General features: G+C 46.6%; 1 protein-coding gene across 10 annotated transcripts in view; it reads left to right on the top strand.

Annotated features, from left to right (window-relative positions):
• Window positions 1-22829, top strand: part of IQSEC1 (IQ motif and Sec7 domain ArfGEF 1) — a 1051066-nt gene that overhangs the window by 718273 nt on the left and 309964 nt on the right. The window contains exon 1 of one of the 10 annotated variants that reach the window (XM_068251859.1): window positions 21539-21703. The exons of the other annotated variants lie outside the window; for them this stretch is intronic. Within the exon in view, the coding sequence (XP_068107960.1) occupies window positions 21627-21703 (77 nt within the window). The 5' untranslated portion in view covers window positions 21539-21626. Of the gene's footprint in view, window positions 1-21538; window positions 21704-22829 lie in introns of those variants that run through there. 10 annotated transcript variants of the gene reach the window in all.

Genomic DNA, 22829 nt, shown 5'->3' with positions numbered 1-22829 from the left:
CCGTATTATTATGTACCCCATGTTTGTTTCTTACTTTGTACAGCGCCACGGAATATGTTGGCACTTTATGTCAATACTGATAACATACAGGGGGAGGTGTTACCCGGTAGCAGGAGGTAACAGCTGCATTGGGACAGCAGGACAAGCCTGACAGTCTCTCCGCATAAAGGGAAAGGTTTTGGCCGGAGTGGAGCTTTAACTGTTGTCTCTCCACTTCAGAGAGATTTAATTGAAAAAGACGATCTTCAGAAGTGAATAGAATGTTGGGAAACACGAGAGGCTATAGAGACGGTTCTGGGCAGAGATCCATCCTATGGGGACCGGGGGGATTAGCAGCACAGAGGGGGGCTTCTCCATGCCAGAAAGGAAGATAGATCCGTGCTGTATCTGCTGCCCTCACATCTGCTGCACAGACACAATCACATATAATGGTCACATGATGATTCGCCGTCTATGACAACAGTCCCCACCATTGGATTGCCAGCAAAATGTGATGACAGTAGTTATAATGCCCTCTTTAACCTATTGGAGACCGACGTAGGTTGAATCAACGTCCAGCAGGTGGTGGTACAGTTCTGACCGGACGTGGATTCAACGTCCGCGCTAACGAACCGTCCCGACGCGATCATGCGCACCGGAGAGGGGAGATTAAGCTGTCATATGACAGCTGGCATCTCCCCTCAGTGATCAGCAGCCATTGCGTATGGCTGCTGATCACGTGATTACTACGATCGCCGTCGGATCATAGTGATCACTTTGACAGCGGCGTCGGCGGCAGGGGGGGAAAATAAGAGGATCTACTCACCTCCCTGCTGTTCCAGCGACGATCGGCGCCCCCCTCTGCTCTGGCCGGCATGATGACGTCATCAAGCCGCGACCCGACCTGAGTGTCATTTGAAGCGGAGATGCCGGCTGGAGAAGAAGGGGGCTACTGTGGCTCATCGCTGGAGCCTGGAAGGTAAGTGATGGCTGCTGGGACACTTGCCACCATGGGGGGGGGACACTGCCCAGCACACCACAGACGGGATCCGGCCGCCTGACCCCCCTAAATGCGCACACCCCCCTCCACCGCAAAATTCCCTGGTCCTTAAGGGGGGTTAGGCGGCCGGTCCCGAAGTGGTTAAAGGACAACTGAGGTGAGAGGGATATGGAGGCTGCCATATTTATTTCCTGTTAAGAAATACCAGTTGCCTGGCAGCCCTGCTTATCTCTTTGGCTGCAGTAGTGTCTAAATCACACATCTGGAACAAGCATGCAGCTAATCCAGTCACACTTCAGTCAGAGCACCTGATTTGCATGCTTGTTCACCTTCATGAGGTAGTCAGGGAGGAGCCAGATAGTTTTTTCTCCTGTGTGCATTGAGCAAACCCTGCCGGCTTCCTTCCCTCTGCTGCTGAGAGATTACCTCTTTGTGGTCAGCACTGGAGATACATCTCGGCAGAATTATATCTCACTGTCCCTGCTCAGTTTGTAGAAAACTCATTTAGCCTTTCCCAGGTCCTCACCAGGTTTCTTTATAAAACAATAATAACATTTCTATAGCGCTTTTCCCCCATAGAACTCAATTCACTTGGGCTCTCTCAGTTTCAGTAATTGGTAGTAGGATGAAGTATCAACACATACCGTAATACTATCATTATATTTCTGCAAATGCCAAACTGAACAGGTGGGTTTTCAGTCTGGATTTAAACACGTCCAGGGATGGAGCTGTCCTGATCTGTTGAGGTAAGGAGTTCCATAATGTAGGAGCAGCATGACAGAAGACACCTTAAAATTATTATTATTTATTTATATAGTGCCAACATCTTCTGCAGCGCTGTACAGTTTTTACTGTCTTGTCACTAACTGTCCCTCAGAGGGGCTCACAATCTAGTCCCTACCATAGTCAAATGTCTATGTATGCATTGTGTAGTGATTTGTATCGTAGTCTAGGGCCAATTTAGGGGGAAGCCAATTAACTTATCTGTATGTTTTTGGGATGTGGGAGGAGACCGGAGTGCCCGGAGGAAACCCACACAGACAACATACAATCTTCATGCAAATAGGGCAGTGGCTGGGATTTAAACCTGGGGTCCCAGAGTTCTAACCACTATGCCACCTTGCTGACCACCTGGAAAATGGTTCCTTATTGCAGGCAGGGCAGGGTGATGAGAGGGACACATGACTTTGATAAACATACTGGGGAGTGGGTGGGGAGGGTTAATGCCTCACTGCATACTGAGGGAGTGAATGAGACTGTGCTGAGCTGCAGTGCTGGCTACAAAGAGGTAATCTGTGATGGTGACATATCTGTCATGTGTACTGGTACATAGAGCATACACACACTCCTGAGGCAGCAGTGAAGCACAACAAATGTTCTGTAAACAACATAAAAAGCATAGCTAACCCTTTACCCCTGAACATGTATAACACAATCACACATACACACTACAGAGGCACAAAGACATTTACAGAATTTACACTGTGTGGGTCATGCAATGCTGCACATATTACACATGGAGAAATAATATTACTGCCACTATTTTATTATAAATCCAACTGTTTACAGTTTTGTTTACAATGTTCATTACCAAAAATTGTACCGATGTACGTTTTGATGTTTTTGTTATTTATTGACTTTGTAGCATCTCGCCTGTTTAGTTAGCCGGCAGTCACACATTACATGAACTACAAATGGCCTCCTCTGTGAGAAATTGCCAGAAGGTCAGCAAGATGCTATCAGTTCCAATTTGCATGCAGCAATGAATGCAAATTGTATGCAGCTTGAAAATGAGCCAATCTGATGCACTTTCCGCTGAATTTGAGTGGCCCAATTCCAGACTACACACAAGTTGCCTTAAATGTGCATGAAAGTAATGCTGCATACACACTTGAGATAAAAGTCTCTGGAAAAGGCAAGATCACAGACCAATTTTACCCCATTCCATGTAGTATGAGAGCCATACTCTACACAGTCTATTCTATGAAGCTGCACTCCCCATCAGATAAAATCTTTGCAGGATGCTGCACACACAGATGCTGTAGACATTCAAAAGATCATTATCTGCAAAAGATCTCTTCCTGCAATAGATCCATTCCTGCAAAATGCATTCATAGTCTATGAGATCTGCAGATCATCATACACACCTTGTTTAGCAGGCAATCATCTGCAGATCAGATCCACCAGGATGGATTTTCAGATCTGCAGATGATTGCCAGATATGCAGATGAAGTCTGTTAAACAAGGTGTGTATGAGGATCTGCAGATCTCATAGACTATGAATGCATTTTGAAGGAATGGATCTATTGCAGGAAGAGATCTTTTGCAGATAATGATCTTTTGAATGTGTACGGGCATCTTTGTGTTCAGCATCTTGCAAAGATTGTATCTGATGTGGAGTTCAGCTCCATAGAATAGACTGTGTAGGTATGGCTCTCATACTACATGGAAGGGGGTAAAATTGGTCTGTGATCTTTCCTTTTCCAGAGACTTTTATCTCAAGTGTGTATGCAGCATAAGACGGAATTGCTAGCTTCTCCCTGACCCTCTGTGGTCCTGTGCTTTCTGCAGAGGTTGCGTCGCCTGCAGTCAGAGATAAAATCTAATGTCATATTTATCATAGAATGACGAGTCTGGATAATTTGGCTGAAATGCTTACAAGAGGCACTGCCTGATGTGACGAGATGCCTCTCATTAATGTCACAGACAATGTTTGACTTCGTTTAAGCTTAACCTAATTGTTGGATTTGAGTTTGCAGACATGTAATTTGCTCCAAGATTTGATCAGGAACAGAATGTGTGTTTTCTCTGGATGATTGCAGACGGTATACCTCGTATATTAGATCTTCTCGTTTCCAGACGGCCAGAAGGCCTCAGTCTCTCAGATGTTGTGGTATCTGTGTCACTTCTCGTGTCACAGATACATAGACTCTCTTCCATTTCTAGCAACAAATAGATTCTTTTTAAACCATTTAAAATGGCATTTTGGCCAAAATAAAGGCATCTAAATGTAATAAATGAAAATATGCATAGAGAAATGACCTCAGTGATGTTCTTTGCATCCTGTCCTCTTGGTGGGACTTTCACCACCCTTGGAAGTAGAAAAAAAGTCAAGCATGAATCTACCACAATCATTCCTTATATCCTCATACTATGAAGATGAGCTGGACACGATGGTGTAGAAGCTTGAACAGAGGCTCCAAAATAGGATAAAACGTGTTAAAAAACCATTTAATAGAGGTAGTGGTGGACTTGACTCCACAGTAGACCAAAAAGACACGATTCTGCTATTTCATACAAAAAAAAAGCATTTAATAGCTACTCCAAATTGCAATGCATTTTGCAGGCACAATCCTGCTTCAACAGGCAAATCGAGAAGAACAAACTAGTAAGGGTCTGGTATTCAGCCAAGCACCTCTGTGAAAGACGATTGCTCTATAAGCAAGAATTAAATTAATTTGATGTCCTTCAGGGAGGATCCTTGACTTCTATTAAGTCTGTTCCTTTGGTTTTTACCATCAGAATGTAACCACTCATCGCCCTAGGAATAACACAGAACTTCCCTTTACCATCAGTAGACAGGTGGTCATTGGCCAAGGCACAGCCTAGAACTTCCCTTTACCTTTACCATCAGAAGGCAGGTGCTCACTGGCCAAAGAACAGCCCAGGACATCTCCTTGCCTTCACCATCAGAATGCAGAAGCTCACTGGCCCACGGTTAACACAGGACTCCCCATATCATTAGAATGCAGATGCTCATTGGCCAAAAGTCAACCCAGGACTTCCATTTGCTTTTACCATAAGAAGACAGGTGCTCGGTGGCCAAAGGACAGCCCAGGACTTCCCTTTACCATTAGAATGCTCATGCTCATTGGCCGAGGGATAGCCCAGTACTCTCCTTTGCCTTCACCATCAGAATGCACATGCTCACCGACCAACGATTGACCCAGAACTTCCCTTTCGGGAATGGGTCCTGGATCCCTGCAGTTGACAGTCCTTGTACGCAGGTGTAGGAGGCTTTAGTAAAAGCAAAATCAGGAGGTTGTAATAATACTGCTAATAATCTTCTTTTGCAGTTAAGGGTCTTGAGTATAAAGGTGGGCAAATGTGGAAGAAGCAATCTTGGGACACCTAAGGTTTAATAGGCGAGTTTAACAAGGTCAGGGGCGTAGCAATAGGGGTTGCAGCGGTAGCGACCGCATCGAGGCCCTTGGGCCAGAGGGGCCCCGAAGGGCCCTCCCTCAACTGCAGTATTAGCTTTCTATTGGTCCTGTGCTCATAATAATCATTTCTATAGATACATTGAATAGTGGTAATCAATAACACACTGTTCCCCATCCCCTTCCTGCACCTCTGACACAGTAGTTGCCATTGGCAGGGATTGCTATGTATAGAGTGCTTGGGGGTAATCAGTAACAAGCTGTCCCCATCCCCTTCTTGTACCTCTGACACTGTAGTTGCCATTGGCAGGGATTGCTATGTATAGAGTGCTTGGGGGTAATCAGTAACAAGCTGCTCCCCATCCCCTTCTTGTACCTCTGACACTGTAGTTGCCATTGGCAGGGATTGCTATGTATACAGTGCTTGGGGGTAATCAGTAACAAGCTGCTCCCCATCCCCTTCTTGCTCCTCTGACACTGTAGTTGCCATTGGCAGGGATTGCTATGTATAGAGTGCTTGGGGGTAATCAGTAACAAGCTGCTCCCCATCCCCTTCTTGTACCTCTGACACTGTAGTTGCCATTGGCAGGGATTGCTATGTATACAGTGCTTGGGGGTAATCAGTAACAAGCTGCTCCCCATCCCCTTCTTGCTCCTCTGACACTGTAGTTGCCATTGGCAGGGATTGCTATGTATAGAGTGCTTGGGGGTAATCAGTAACAAGCTGCTCCCCATCCCCTTCTTGCTCCTCTGACACTGTAGTTGCCATTGGCAGGGATTGCTATGTATAGAGTGCTTGGGGGTAATCAGTAACAAGCTATTTCCCATCCCCTTCTTGCTCCTCTGACACTGTAGTTGCCATTGGCAGGGATTGCTATGTATAGAGTGCTTGGGGGTAATCAGTAACAAGCTGCTCCCCATCCCCTTCTTGCACCTCAGACACTGTGGTTGCCATTGGCAGGTTTTGGTGCGCCGAATCCATTGTTATGTATAGAGTGCTTGGGGGGGGGCCCATGTAAAACTTGCATCGGGGCCCACAGCTCCTTAGCTACGCCACTGAACAAGGTAGAAACATCATCAGTATCTGAAGTTCAGGTAATGGAATAGGGATTACTCCCTACATCCACTGAGCTCTGAGCTCAGGTTACCCAATAGTTGGATTTTGAGATCCCAGGAGGTCACTTTAGTTGCTGTCATGAACGTCCAGGAATATGGGATGTAGGAGATCAGAAAGAGTGTCCAAGCGGCTCCATATAGTTTAGAAAAATGCCGTCCGTGAAGTTTGACAACTCTTACTTTTGTGGATCTAGAGCGGCCGTATAACATTCACAGACGTTCTCCAACCCATGATAAACACATTGCTGCATTTATCTCCGCCGTGTAGTCTTCAGCTTTCCTTGCTGTCAGTTTATTCTGCAGGCTGCTTTGAATGAGAATCATCTCATTAAGAATCAGGTGGTGAACGGCGGCGGAATCGGCTGGGGATTACTAATACGCCATATCGGGGAAATTTGCATGCTGTTCTTACGCTGTACATCTTCCTCTCTTGTTAGTAAATTCCATCTGTTTAAATGGCCTTTAATTCTGATATCTATGCAAAATTCATTTACATTTTTGAATATGTTGTTGCGAGGCACTCGGGATTTTTCTCCACGGAAAGTCGAGCGATTCGTTTACAAAGAAAAACGTTTGCATATTTTTGGCCAGTTTTTTTCTTTTTACCCTTTAGTCTCGTTGCCATGATTAGGCAAAAACCGTCATGTTTAGTAATTTGTGCCCATAGGTGGTGCAAAAATGTTTGCTGCTTTCTGTTTTGAAGACCATGACTATTATTTTTTAAAGACAATGACATCACTTAGCCTTCCTACAACAGCCTACAGACATTAAACCGGTATGGTCAGTTGGTTAGTGCTGTTAGTCACTATTCTAACTCTTCTGGAGATATGAAAGATTTCTAGCTCACCTTAACCCTAACCCTGGGAGAACTTCTGACCTTTATAGAAATCTTTAACATGTTCAAAACTAAGAGATAGGATAGTAATTTGGCATAAACGGGCACAAGCACGGCACTGACCAACCATGCCAGTTTCATTTCCGTAAGCTTGTAGGGGGGCTGGGTGGTGATGTCATTGTCTGGTAAAAATATATTGCGATTATCCTGAAAGAAAAAAGCAGCACAAATCTTATTTCTTGCAGCACAAATGGGACAAACGTGGCACTAACCAAACAATATGGAATTTTTTATTGTGCTGATTGTTGGGGGTGTTTTTCTGTCTATCTCTCCTCTCGGTATGTTAAACTGAGAAGAATGGAAATAAACAAGAAATAGAATGTAAAAATGATTGCCTGTACCGGGAGATGGAAGTCTAACATGTTATCACTTATCAATAATAACAGAATAACATATATTTCGTTACTACTGTATATACTCGAGTATAAGTCTAGAAATTTAGGTCTGATGGGTCGACTTATACACGAGTCACAGGCAGCACTGAGCACACTGAGTAATGTGAGTACTAATAGTGACATTCCCATTTGCAGCAATTACCCACTGGTAAGTGATACTTTGAAGAAAGGAAATGCCAAAAAAAACCACAAGTCTTAAAGTCCTGGCCACAACAATTAACAAGGAAAGGGGCGGGGGGTGGGGAGGGGGAATACTGGGCTTCATAAAAGGGAGTGAATAATTGCAGCACTTGGGGGCCTGGAGGAGATATTGGCTGCACTTAAGGGACTGAAGGGGTTAATGGCTGAAATACTGTATGCAGTGCAGTCATTAACCCCTCCTGGTCCCCAAGTGCAGCCATTCATTTTGCTGGGTAGACTTATACTCGAGTCGATAAAATATTCCAGCTTAAGAGGGTTGAATATTGGAGTCGACTCATAAATGAGGTCGACTTCAATTCAGGTATATATGGTATATTTTTTAAAATCAATCTTATATTAATCTAAGCGTAGAAGTCGGCGGTTTTCTCTTCCCATTCTGTTTATGGACTGTAATAAAATGGCGATGCGCTGATCTACATCTCGCAACTGCCGGCGGAATCTAGCCGGTGGAACCTTCAGCAGAATAGGTAGCGGCCCAATCTCTCTTCCCATTCTGTTTATGGACTGTAATAAAATGGCGATGCGCTGATCTACATCTCACAACTGCCGGCGGAATCTAGCCGGTGGAACCTTGAGGAGAATAGGTAGCGGCCCATTCTCTCTTCCCATTCTGTTTATGTAATAAAATGGCGATGCGCTGATCTACATCTCGCAACTACCGGCGGAATCTAGCCGGTAGAACCTTGAGGAGAATAGGTAGTGGCCCAATCTCTCTTCCCATTCTGTTTATGTAATAAAATGGCGACGCTCTGATCTACATCTCACAACTGCCGGCGGAATCTAGCCGGTGGAACCTTGAGGAGAATAGGTAGCGGCCCAATCTCTCTTCCCATTCTGTTTATGTAATAAAATGGCGACGCTCTGATCTACATCTCACAACTGCCGGCGGAATCTAGCCGGTAGAAGCTTGAGCAGAATAGGTAGTGGCCCAATCTCTCTTCCCATTCTGTTTATGTAATAAAATGGCGACGCTCTGATCTACATCTCACAACTGCCGGCGGAATCTAGCCGGTGGAACCTTGAGGAGAATAGGTAGCGGCCCAATCTCTCTTCCCATTCTGTTTATGTCATAAAATGGCGACGCTCTGATCTACATCTCACAACTGCCATCGGGATCTAGCCGGTGGAACCTTGAGGAGAATAGGTAGCGGCCCAATCTCTCTTCCCATTCTGTTTATGTCATAAAATGGCGACGCTCTGATCTACATCTAACAACTGCCGGCGGAATCTAGCCGGTAGAACTTTGAGCAGAATAGGTAGCGGCTCAATCTCTCTTCCCATTCTGTTTATGTAATAAAATGGCGATGCGCTGATCTACATCTCACAACTGCCGGCGGAATCTAGCCGGTAGAACGTTGAGCAGAATAGGTAGCGGTCCAATCTCTCTTCCCATTCTGTTTATGTAATAAAATGGCGATGCTCTGATCTACATCTCGCAACTGCCGGCGGGATCTAGCCGGTAGAAGCTTGAGGAAAATAGGTAGCGGCCCAATCTCTCTTCCGAGGCATTTGATTCATTCTGTCTGGAAGCGTGAGAAGAAGCCTAATGCTTTCTTTATTGAGTTGTTTGGAGGAAAGGAAGGAGAAATACGTTCAGCGTGCAACAAAAGTCCTCATTTGCATTCCGGCGCCGGCAGATTAGTGCGGCGTATTAGGGACCAACGGCCTCATTCACCCAGCTGAACAATGAGTGTCCCAGGCTGACGAAACACGAAGAAGATGATAAAGAGTCCTTCTTACTTCTGCTCGGAAGATCGGGGGGCAGAGGAGAGCGAGATTACAGGGCGCACAACCGGGGCGGCAGCGAGAGAAATCCTTCCAATCTTCCCATTAAAATAATCAGTGTTTTGCTGCGTTTCCACCCTAATTATATGTGTACGCCTCACTGCCAGATTTTTGTTGTCGTTACCGCCACACAGTAATTAGTCACGATATAATCTGTGGAGGCATCTATTGTCTTTCTGCTGAAAATAAACTGTATTTCTTACCCTTTCAGTCGGGAAGGTATCTTTCACTGTAATGCGCCATTATCGTATCTTAAAGGAGGTAGTGGGAGGAGCAGCTTGCCACGGCGAGGTAGTGGGAGGAGCAGCTTGTCCTGGTGAGGTAGTGGGAGGAGCAGCTTGCCGTGGGGAGGTAGTGGGAGGAGCAGCTTGTCCTGGCAATATAGTGTAGGGGTGGGATTGGCTCACTAGGTATCCTGGGTAATAATTCTGGGTAATTAGGTCGGGCCTCCACAGACACACAGTGCCTGGATAGTGTACTGGTTAAGGGCATCGCCTTTGACATGGGGGAGCAGGGTTCGAATCCTGGCTAGGGTCATTACCTATTCAGTACGAAGTCCTTGGGCAAGACTCCCTAACACTGCAAGGTGGCCTCTTGAGGGCGTCCTTCATGGCTGGAGCTTTTGAGCGCTTTGAAAGCGCTATACAAATGTTAGCATTATTATAACTGCAGGATATCCGGGAATTATGGGAAATTCCGCCTTATCCTTCACAGTCATTCTTGGAATACTCCTGAAATCAGCAAGCCTTCCAATATCCTCATTAGTGAAACGCTGCTTATAACCTGTTCAGAGAAGGAGATTTATAAAATGACAAATATTTATTTTATCTCGTCAAGAGGTTATTTCTTCAGTGCAAAAAAAAAAATAAGTTTGGCCCTTTTTCCGCTATGAAACACAATCTCAGTCGATAGGACCCTGGGCTGCTTTCACTCTGTGCTGGCAGGTGTATCAGGAGACGCGATGCTGACGCAGCCGCGATGCGATATGCGACCGAGTGCCTCTACCCACATCATGCGTGCTGCGTGCGCCCGTTTTACCCCGCATATGAATCAAACAGCAGCCTTTGGCTTTCAGTAGGCTGCATTTCCCCGTCCACATGTGGAGAAATGCGAAAACAGTCACATGAGTGTAAACAGGGCCCTGAAACTAGCATATTTATTACCTTTTAAAGAGGAACTCCAGTGAAAATAATGTAGTAAAAAAAGTGCTTCATTTTTACCATAATTATGTATAAATGATTTAGTCAGTGTTTGCTCATTGTAAAATCTTTCCTCTCCCTGATTTACATTCTGACATTTATTACATGGTGACATTGTTACTGTGGGCAGGTTATGTAGCTGCTCCTAGCTGTTTTGGCTGTTAGAGACAGCGGTAAACAGCTATTTCCTGTCTGTGAACCTTGTTACATTGTAACAAACTGCCAAAAGTAGCGCGGTCCCAGAGCTTCTTGTGGGAGGGGTTTCAGGACAAAATCAGTCATACAGCGCCCCCTGATGGTCTGTTTGTGAAAAGCAATATATTTCTCATGTAAAAGGGGGTATCCGCTACTGATTGGGATAAAGTTCAATTCTAGGTTGGAGTTTCTCTTTAAACAACGCAAATTGCCTGCCTGTACTGCTGATCCTCTGCCTATAATACTTTTAGCCATAGCCCCGGAACAAGCATGCAGATCAGGTGCTCTGACTGAAGTGTGACTGCATTAGCTGCATGCTTGTTTCAGGTGTGTGATTCAGACACTTCTGCAGCCAAACAGGTCCAGCAGGGCTGCCAGGCAACTGGTATTGTTTAAAAGGAAACAAATATGGCAGCCTCCATATCACTCTCTCACCTCGGGTTCCCTGTAACATGTCTCAGAGAGTAATGGCATTGTGCCGTCAGTCATTTCATAAACAGCAGCTGAATTCTTACTAAGTTTCATCTGCCAATATCTGTATTTACTTTATTATTATTATTGATCATTATCATCACAGCTTGATTTGGCAAGAGCTTTTATGTCATCCCATTTCATGTAGTTTTGGCTGTATGGAGATGAGACGAGCGACCTGTATTGCGTAACGCGCGTCGGATCCGTGCAGCGGTCGTCCTGCGCTAATTGAGGTGGACGTTTTGCTGCATCTATTCATTAGTCCTGAAAATGACGAATAAATCTGACATTTGTGTTCCTGGTTCCCTCGTCCCAGCCGGCCGGCACATGTCTCGTCCCATTAGTGCTATTGATTAGTGACAGGCTTTGCATTCATTATTAAACACATCATATTTATTGACCGGTTGTAGGAAGTCTGACATGCGGAGGCGATGGCCATGTTGACATTCTTTCTCCTGTTCTTTTCCGTGATTAATCGACTTTTGGGGATGGATGTAAATTTACTTACTCAGAATAGTGCGCAAAATTAGCATTTTTTTATTCCTCTCCATACACAATTTGTCTGGCCAGCTCAGGGGGTCTGGGGAAGACAGATAACAATATCTGGATTATCTTCTCTACTGAGGTAGCGACTTTTTCCCCAAAATTTCACATCACATACACCTTAAAGGCCAACTGATTATTATTATTTAGTATTTATATAGCGCCGACATATTACGCAGCGCTGTACAGAGTATATTGTCTTGTCACTAACTGTCCCTCAGAGGGGCTCACAATCTAATCCCTACCATAGTCATATGTCTATGTATCGTAGTCTAGGGCCAATTTTTTTCTCTTTTTTTTTTGGGGGGGGGGGGGGGGGGGGAGAAGCCAATAAACCTATCTGTATGTTTTGGGGGGTGTGGGAGGAAACTGGAGTATCCGGAGGAGACCCACACAGACACTGGGAGAACATACAAACTCCTTGCAGTTGTTGACCTGGCTGTGATTCGAACCGGGGACCCAGCGCTGCAAGGCAAGAACGCTAACCAACTGCAACTAATTGCACAATGCATAAGGGCCTGTTTCCACTACACGCAGATTGGATGCAGAAAGACTGACTCCAATGAATGCCTATGGGAAAATCTGCATCAGAAAAATCACGTTCAGTGGAAACAGGCCCATAGGCATTCATGGGAGTTTTTCTGCATCCATTCTGCGTCCATTCTGCATCCAATCTGCGTGTAGTGGAAACAGGCCCTAACTCTCTGAGACACGTTAAAGTCAACCCAGGGTGAGAGGGATACGGAGGCTGCCATATTTATTTTCTGTTAAACAATTCTAGTTGCCTGGCAGCCCTGCTGATCTGTTTGGCTGCAGCAGTGTCTGAATCACACCGGAAACAAGCATGCAGCTAATCCAGTCACACTGCTTGTTGTGGGGCTATGGATAAAAGCATAAGAGGCAGAGGATCAGCAGAACAGCCAGGCAACTAGTATTGCTTAAAGAGTAAAACAAGGAAGCCTTCATGTCCCTCTCATTACAGTTGTCCTTTAAAGAGGAACTGTAGTGAAAATAACCTAATGAATAAAATTTCTTATTTTTTTCACTATATTCATTTATAGATTATTTAGTGATTGTTTGCCCAGTTTAAAATCTTTCCTCTCCCTGGTTTACATTCAGATGATGACATCTTTACTGCTGCCAGGTGATCTCTGCGGAATGTTTGTTTTTTGAGAATTCTGCATAGCTATTCACTCTAGGTTATGACATCACTGGGAGGGCGGGGCTACATCCCGATATACAGCAATATTTAGATATAAGAAGCGTTTCTGATGCTGAAAGCAGGAAAATTACCATAAAGTGGGTATCCTGAACAATTCCCTGTATTCTGCTACATGTCACTACAGCGCCTCTCTAAATTAGCAAATAAACTGAAATTATTAGTCTCCCCCACCCCCCACCCATGGTCTGTCCTTCTCTGGTTCACCTATTAGCATCTCCCCTAATCTCAGCAATAGCAAGATGTTTTGAATCGGGATGATACCATTTATTGTAAGCTAGCTTTCGGCTGTAAAGCCTTTGTCGGGCTTCAATCCTGTTTGCTCTCAAGATGTTGGAACAGACTATATACTTTACATGCATTATCATTTCAGCAATGACGCCCCGGCTTTGACGTGAGGCGAGCAGCCAAACAGAGCAGAAATCATTGTGTGAGTGGTGACAGGGTGGCTGCAGTATGACACGGCCCTGGAATCAGCGGGAGACATCCCCGGCCTCTGCATGTTTTCCTCCATATGTTCCTGGCCATGTGTGTGAGCAGATGTGAGGACGGCATTAACGTAATGATTTCAGATATCCACATCTGAGGCTCAGAAGATTGCCGGACACCCGAGTAATAGAGACGCTGCAGGACTCCTCCCACACGGCGGCAAAACCGCCATGTCTGCAACACCGTCACCAAAATATCTCCGTTCTGTATGTGTTACTATTAGCAATAAACTGTAGTGAATCTGATGTCCCTGCAGTCCCCAGTTATGTGCAGGAGAAAGGATGTGTTATCTCTGCAGTCCCCCAGTTATGTGCAGGAGAAGTGATGTTATCTCTGCAGTCCCCCAGTTATGTGCAGGAGAAGTGATGTGTTATCTCTGCAGTCCCCCAGTTATGTGCAGGAGAACTGATGTGTTATCTCTGCAGTCCCCCAGTTATGTGCAGGAGAAGGGATGGGTAATCTCTGCAGTCCCCCAGTTATGTGCAGGAGAAGTGATGTGTTATCTCTGCAGTCCCCCAGTCATGTGCAGGAGAAGTGATGTGTTATCTCTGCAGTCCCCCAGTTATGTGCAGAAGTGATGTGTTATCTCTGCAGTCCCCCAGTTATGTGCAGGGGAAGTGATGTCATCTCTGCAGTCCCCCAGTTATGTGCAGGAGAAGTGATGTGTTATCTCTGCAGTCCCCCAGTTATGTGCAGGGGAAGTGATGTCATCTCTGCAGTCCCCCAGTTATGTGCAGGGGAAGTGATGTCATCTCTGCAGTCCCCCAGTTATGTGCAGGAGAAGTGATGTGTTATCTCTGCAGCCCCCCAGTTATGTGCAGGAGAAGTGATGTGTTATCTCTGCAGCCCCCCAGTTATGTGCAGGAGAAGTGATGTGTTATCTCTGCAGTCCCCCATTTATGTGCAGGAGAAGTGATGTGTTATCTCTGCAGGCCCCCAGTTATGTGCAGGAGAAGTGATGTGTTATCTCTGCAGTCCCCCAGTTATGTGCAGGGGAAGTGATGTCATCTCTGCAGTCCCCCAGTTATGTGCAGGAGAAGTGATGTGTTATCTCTGCAGTCCCCCAGTTATGTGCAGGGGAAGTGATGTCATCTCTGCAGTCCCCCAGTTATGTGCAGGGGAAGTGATGTCATCTCTGCAGTCCCCCAGTTATGTGCAGGAGAAGTGATGTGTTATCTCTGCAGCCCCCCAGTTATGTGCAGGAGAAGTGATGTGTTATCTCTGCAGCCCCCCAGTTATGTGCAGGAGAAGTGATGTGTTATCTCTGCAGTCCCCCATTTATGTGCAGGAGAAGTGATGTGTTATCTCTGCAGGCCCCCAGTTATGTGCAGGAGAAGTGATGTGTTATCTCTGCAGTCCCCCAGTTATGTGCAGGGGAAGTGATGTCATCTCTGCAGTCCCCCAGTTATGTGCAGGAGAAGTGATGTGTTATCTCTGCAGTCCCCCAGTTATGTGCAGGGGAAGTGATGTCATCTCTGCAGTCCCCCAGTTATGTGCAGGGGAAGTGATGTCATCTCTGCAGTCCCCCAGTTATGTGCAGGAGAAGTGATGTGCTATCTCTGCAGTCCCCCAGTTATGTGCAGGAGAAGGGATGTGTTATCTCTGCAGTCCCCCAGTTATGTGCAGAAGTGATGTGTTATCTCTGCAGCTCCCAGTTATGTGCAGGAGAAGTGATGTGTTATCTCTGCAGTCCCCCAGTTATGTGCAGGAGAAGGGATGTGTTATCTCTGCAGTCCCCAGTTATGTGCAGGAGAAGTGATGCGTTATCTCTGCAGTCCCCCAGTTATGTGCAGGAGAAGTGATGCGTTATCTCTGCAGTCCCCCAGTTATGTGCAGGAGAAGTGATGTGTTATCTCTGCAGTCCCCCAGTTATGTGCAGGAGAAGTGATGTGTTATCTCTGCAGTCCCCCAGTTATGTGCAGGAGAAGGGATGTGTTATCTCTGCAGTCCCCCAGTTATGTGCAGGAGAAGTGATGTGTTATCTCTGCAGATCCCCCAGTTATGTGCAGGAGAAGTGATGTGTTATCTCTGCAGTTCCCCAGTTATGTGCAGGAGAAGTGATGTGTTATCTCTGCAGTCCCCCAGTTATGTGCAGGGGAAGAGATGTGTCATCTCTGCAGCCCCCCAGTTATGTGCAGGAGAAGTGATGTGTTATCCCTGCAGACCCCCAGTTATGTGCAGGAGAAGTGATGTGTTATCCCTGCAGTCCCCCAGTTATGTGCAGGAGAAGTGATGTGTTATCTCTGCAGTCCCCAGTTATGTGCAGGAGGAGGGATGTGTTATCTCTGCAGTCCCCCAGTTATGTGCAGGAGAAGGGATGGGTTATCTCTGCAGTCCCCCAGTTATGTGCAGGAGAAGGAATGTGTTATCTCTGCAGTCCCCAGTTATGTGCAGGAGAAGTGATGCGTTATCTCTGCAGTCCCCAGTTATGTGCAGGAGAAGTGATGCGTTATCTCTGCAGTCCCCCAGTTATGTGCAGGAGAAGTGATGTGTTATCTCTGCAGTCCCCCAGTTATGTGCAGGAGAAGTGATGTGTTTTCTCTGCAGTCCCCCAGTTATGTGCAGGAGAAGTGATGTGTTATCTCTGCAGTCCCCCAGTTATGTGCAGGAGAAGTGATGTGTTATCTCTGCAGTCCCCAGTTATGTGCAGGAGAAGTGATGTGTTATCTCTGCAGCCCCCCAGTTATGTGCAGGAGAAGTGATGTGTTATCTCTGCAGCCCCCAGATATGTGCAGGAGAAGTGATGTGTAATCTCTGCAGTCCCCCAGTTATGTGCTGGAGAAGTGATGTGTTATCTCTGCAGTCCCCCAGTTATGTGCAAGAGAAGGGATGTGTTATCTCTGCAGTCCCCCAGTTATGTGCAGGAGAAGTGATGTTTTCTCTGCAGTCCCCCAGTTATGTGCAGGAGAAGTGATGTGTTATCTCTGCAATCCCCCAGTTATGTGCAGGAGAAGTGATGTGTTATCTCTGCAGTCCCCCAGTTATGTGCAGGAGAAGTAATGGGTAATCTCTGCAGTCCCCCAGTTATGTGCAGGAGAAGTGATGTGTTATCTCTGCAGTCCCCCAGTTATGTGCAGGAGAAGTGATGTATTATCTCTGCAGTCCCCCAGTTATGTGCAGGAGAAGTGATGTGTTATCTCTGCAGTCCCCAGTTATGTGCAGGAGAAGTGATGTGTTATCTCTGCAGTCCCCCAGTTATGTGCAGGAGAAGTGGTGTTTTCTCTGCAGTCCCCCAGTTATGTGCAGGAGAAGTGATGTGTTATCTCTGCAGTCCTCCAGTTATGTGCAGGAGAAGGGATGTGTTATCTCTGCAGTCCTCCAGTTATGTGCAGGAGAAGTGATGGGTAATCTCTGCAGTCCCCCAGTTATGTGCAGGAGAAGTGATGTGTTATCTCTGCAGTCCCCCAGTTATGTGCAGGAGAAGTGATGTGTTATCTCTGCAGTCCCCCAGTTATGTGCAGGAGAAGTGATGTGATATCTCTACAGACCCCCAGTTATGTGCAGTAGAGTTGGGCCGAACGGTTCGCCGGCGAACGTGGTTCGCGCGAACTTAGGTGGTTCGCGTGCGGGTGCCGCACGCGGACGTTTTGCGGAAGTTCGGTTCGCCCCATAATGCACCTGAGGGTCAACTTTGACCCTCTACATCACAGTCAGCAGGCCCAGTGTAGCCAATTAGGCTACACTAGCCCCTGGAGCCCCACCCCCCCCTTATATAAGGCAGGCAGTGGCGGCCATTACGGCCACTCGTGTGCCTGCATTAGAGAGAGTAGGGCGAGCTGCTGTCTGTCTCTAGGGAAAGATTAGTTAGGCTTAGCTTTTCCTGGCTGCATACCTGTTCTGTTCAGTGAGCCCTCAGCCCACTGCATACCTGTACTGTGATCCTGCCACTGCATACCTGTTCAGTGATCCTGCCACTGCATACCTGTTCAGTGATCCTGCCACTGCATACCTGTTCAGTGATCCTGCCACTGCATACCTGTTCAGTGATCCTGCCACTGCATACCTGTTCAGTGATCCTGCCACTGCATACCTGTTCAGTGATCCTGCCAGTGCATACCTGTTCAGTGATCCTGCCACTGCATACCTGTTCAGTGATCCTGCCACTGCATACCTGTTCAGTGATCCTGCCACTGCATACCTGTTCAGTGATCCTGCCACTGCATACCTGTTCAGTGATCCTGCCACTGCATACCTGTTCAGTGATCCTGCCACTGCATACCTGTTCAGTGATCCTGCCACTGCATACCTGTTCAGTGATCCTGCCACTGCATACCTGTTCAGTGATCCTGCCACTGCATACCTGTTCAGTGATCCTGTCACTGCATACCTGTTCAGTGATCCTGCCACTGCATACCTGTTCAGTGATCCTGCCACTGTATACCTGTTCTGTGAACCCGCCACTGTATACCTGTTCTGTTCAGTGGACCCGCCACTGTATACCTGTTCTGTTCAGTGATCCTGCCACTGCATACCTGTTCAGTGATCCTGCCACTGCATACCTGTTCAGTGATCCTGCCACTGCATACCTGTTCAGTGATCCTGCCACTGTATACCTGTTCTGTGAACCCGCCACTGTATACCTGTTCTGTTCAGTGAACCCGCCACTGTATACCTGTTCTGTTCAGTGGACCCGCCACTGTATACCTGTTCTGTGAACCCGCCACTGTATACCTGTTCTGTTCAGTGGACCCGCCACTGTATACCTGTTCAGTGATCCTGCCACTGTATACCTGTTCTGTGAACCCGCCACTGCATACCTGTTCTGTTCAGTGAACCCGCCACTGCATACCTGTTCTTGCCATGGTGCGCACCAGTCCAGCACGGCCGTCACTACACAAACAGCTGTTTGCGGTGCGTTACACGGTGAGTTTGGTGTGTCAGTGTGAAGCAGTACCTTAATTACACTACCTGATTGATGTATACACATGCAAGATGTTTTAAAGCACTTTAGGCCTGTCATTTAGCATTCAATGTGATTTCTGCCCTTAAAACGCTGCTTTGCGTCAAATCCAGATTTTTCCCGGGGACTTTTGGCATCTATCCCACTCCGCCATGCCCCCCTCCAGGTGTTAGACCCCTTGAAACATCTTTTCCATCACTTTTGTGGCCAACATAATTATTTTTTTTTTCAAAGTTCGCATCCCCATTGAAGTCTATTGCGGTTCGCGAACTTTAACGCGAACCGAACGTTCCGCGAAAGTTCGCGAACCTAAAATCGGAGGTTCGGCCCAACTCTAATGTGCAGGAGAAGTGATGTGTTATCTCTGCAGTCCCCCGGTTATGTGCAGGAGAAGTGATGTGTTATCTTTACAGACCCCCAGTTATGTGCAGGAGAAGTGATGTGTTATCTCTGCAGTCCCCCAGTTATGTGCAGGGGAAGTGATGTCATCTCTGCAGTCCCCCAGTTATGTGCAGGAGAAGTGATGTGTTATCTCTGCAGTCCACCAGTTATGTGCAGGAGAAGGGATGTGTTATCTCTGCAGTCCCCCAGTTATGTGCAGGAGAAGTGAAGTGTTATCTTTACAGACCCCCAGTTATGTGCAGGAGAAGTGATGTGTTATCTCTGCAGTCCCCAGTTATGTGCAGGAGAAGTGATGTGTAATCTCTGCAGTCCCCCAGTTATGTGCAGGAGACGTGATGTGTTATCTCTGCAGTCCACCAGTTATGTGCAGGAGAAGGGATGTGTTATCTCTGCAGTCCCCCAGTTATGTGCAGGAGAAGTGAAGTGTTATCTCTGCAGTCCCCCAGTTATGTGCAGGAGAAGTGATGTGTTATCTCTGCAGTCCCCAGTTATGTGCAGGAGAAGGGATGTGATATCTCTGCAGTCCCCCAGTTATGTGCAGGAGAAGTGAAGTGTTATCTCTGCAGTCCCCCAGTTATGTGCAGGAGAAGTGATGTGTTATCTCTGCAGTCCCCAGTTATGTGCAGGAGAAGTGAAGTGTTATCTCTGCAGTCCCCCAGTTATGTGCAGGAGAAGTGATGTGTTATCTCTGCAGGCGTACGTTAAAAAGGGGCGCTGGGAAAAAAGGGCGCGGGGTTTTAAACGGTAAACATGGATAACGTTTAAAAATATAATGTACTATATTTCGTTTAAAAATGTTTTATAAAGTTATAAATCATTAAATAATGTGCATGAAATTGGCAATTGTGAAAACGTTAATCTTTCGTTTAAAAAGTGAAACGTATAATAACGTTTAAAAAAAATAGTAAGTAACCCTCCCTGTACCTATCCCTAACCCCTAGACCCCCGTGTTGGTGCCTAAACCTAAGACCCCTCTGGTGGTTCCTAAACCTAAGACTCCCCTGATGGTGCCTAAACCTAAGACTCCCCTGATGGTGCCTAAACCTAAGACTCCCCTGGTGGTGCCTAAACCTAAGACTCCCCTGGTGGTGCCTAAACCTAAGACCCCCCTGTTGGTGCCTAAACCTAAGACCCCCCCTGTTGGTGCCTAAACCTAAGACCCCCCTGTTGGTGCCTAAACCTAAGACCCCCCTGTTGGTGCCTAAACCTAAGACTCCCCTGATGGTGCCTAAACCTAAGACCCCCCTGTTGGTGCCTAAACCTAAGACCCCCCCTGGTGGTGCCTAAACCTAAGACCCCCCTGTTGGTGCCTAAACCTAAGACCCCCCTGTTGGTGCCTAAACCTAAGACCCCCCTGTGATAAGCATTAATAACGTGTGAAAAAAATATTGTGCTGTTTTTCGTTTAAAAATAATGTTTTAAAAAAGATTGTACTGTTTTTCGTTTAAAAATAATGTTTAGAAAATTATAAATAATAAAATAATGTGTAATCATGAGAAGCAGTTATAAAACAGTAAAAGTCTCCGGGCGCCGCTTATAAAACGTTATTTTTCTCCGGCGCCCTTTTTTCCTGTCGGGCGCCCATTAAACGATATTTATTATGGGAGTGAATGGCGGTGCCCGATTTGTCCACTAGCCTGAGGCGCCGGAATTTACTGTCCCCAGTTATGTGCAGGAGAAGGGATGTGTTATCTCTGCAGTCCCCAGTTATGTGCAGGAATACTGATGCATATGCAGACTTTTATCTCACGTGTGTGTGCATATTCAGGCTAAACTTGCTTGAAGCTGTCAGATTCTTCTATAAATCTGATGATGTAACCAGTTGTGTTATATCTGCCGGGATAATCACACATTTCTCTCCTATGCCCCCGGGATGCAGTGGTAACATAATAACTGTAATGTAAATAACAATAGCAGGAGGTGCAGTGTGTGATCTGTCCCTAGAGATGTCTGCTCTCCCCACCCTCTCCTCCCTCAGTGAGCAGATCAGGGCTGTGTGGTGGGGGGGCGGGGGTCTCTATAGGGGGCTTGTGCTGCTCATTACAGAGACATTATTCTGCTGAAAGCAGGGCAGGGCTGTCATCCAGCCCCATTTCAGCTGTTATCAATGTGTTCCTGTTTCCGTAGTAACCGGCGCGGGCCAATGGCAGGCCCCCGTCTCCTGGCTGGTTGCCGGTCCCCTGTGCAGCATGTGGCTTCTCCCCATCAGTTCCTCTCACAGCCCTGAACCACAACGTGTGCGAGGAATAAGATTAGGGTAATTCAGGGAGGGCGTTCCGTGACATTGTCTTTTGTCACACATGAGCTGGATGTGTCCGATGACGAGGCCGCCGCGCCGATGGCCGTGCCAGGGAGGATTTTCCGCCTGGGATTTTGGGAATCTTTGTGTCTGTGGATTTAACTAAGGAGAAGAAGAAGGAACCTTTGTTTTTTGGGGGACCGGCGCCTGTGTGGATCAGTTTATTCCTGTCGGTAGCGAGGATATAATCGCCGTCGCTCGACATCGGAGCTGCGAGATCGAGTCGTTATTTCGCCTCCTCGCTGGCTTCGGCCAGAGTTTGTTGTCGGAATTTTCTGGATTTTCCCAGATTGCTGAGCAAATGAGTCATTGGAGCAATCGGGCACCTGCTGTTCCGGGAGGGTGCCAGGCTGGCGTTCCTCGCTCCCCGCGTTCAAGATGATGAAGCTGAAGGCGTTCTGCCTGGATTACTGGCAGTTCCTGTGTCTGCAGCCCCTCCACGGGCTCTATAAGAGGTAGGAATCGTTTTCCGGCTGGACCGATAATCTGGTGTCACCGTTGTGGGACGTGTTTTTTGTCACACGTGTTACGCCAGAGCATGCCAACTCCATAACAGGAAGCGGAGTGATCGTCTGTTATCATCTGTTATCGTTTCTTGTGTGTGTTACAAATTGGAGTCTGTTACTTGACAACTGAAGTGAGAAGAATATGGAGGCTGTCATATTTATTTCCTGTTAAACAATACCAGTTGCCTGGCAGCCCTGTTGATCTATTTGGCTGCAGTAGTGTTTGAATCACACCAGAAACAAGCATGCAGCTAATCCAGTCAGATCTGACAATAATGTCAGAAACACCTGATCTGCTGCATGCATGTTCAGGGGCTATGGCTAACAGTATTAGAGGCAGAGGATCAGCAGGGCAGTCAGGCAACTGGTATTGATGAAAAGTAAATAAATATGGCAGCCTCCATTTACCTCTCACTACAGTTGTACATTAAAACTAATGTTGTATGCAGTTTATTCTTTATAAAGAGCAGGTCCAACCTATGGTGGCCAGGAGAGATTACCATAAATGTAATTGGAAGATTGTACGGACAGTAATGGCCATTTTCTCCCAAACTATTAATCCACACAGGATAATTTTATAACACCAGACACAGCCGGTCTTCCTGCATGATTGGGATAATTTCTGTATTTCTCTGTGTTGTAGAACCATATATATGAAGCCTGGAACACCGAGCAGTCATTGAGGTCTTCACCATGGGTTGATGTTTTGGTCTTCACCGTTGATGGCTGTTGGTGGCCTTCCCTCCTCACTGTTGTCCTCCTCTTCAAACTTTCTCACCCATCTTCACACATGACTTCCCTTAATGGTTGCCACCACCAGAGACATTTCTGAGATGTTTGTGGCATGGGCGGCCATCTACCCTTCTCGTGTGAAGAAGTCAATGACTGCTCAGTGTATTTGCTTTATTTCCACGTTCCTACAACACCCAGAAATACAGGAATGGCCCCAGCTGGTGCAGGGAAAGTAGCTGTATCTGGTGGTGTGAAAGCATCATATTTAGGTTCATCGTTGCCGAGAAGATGACAAAGAGCGATGACTTTGAGCACATCACAAGATAGTCAGCCTGTTAGTCTC

This window comes from Hyperolius riggenbachi, chromosome 9 (genome assembly GCF_040937935.1).
Source record: "Hyperolius riggenbachi isolate aHypRig1 chromosome 9, aHypRig1.pri, whole genome shotgun sequence".
NCBI classification, from domain to species: domain Eukaryota; kingdom Metazoa; phylum Chordata; class Amphibia; order Anura; family Hyperoliidae; genus Hyperolius; species Hyperolius riggenbachi.
Note: the sequence above shows the minus strand (reverse complement) of the source record. Positions and strands in the feature narration are given on the sequence as shown.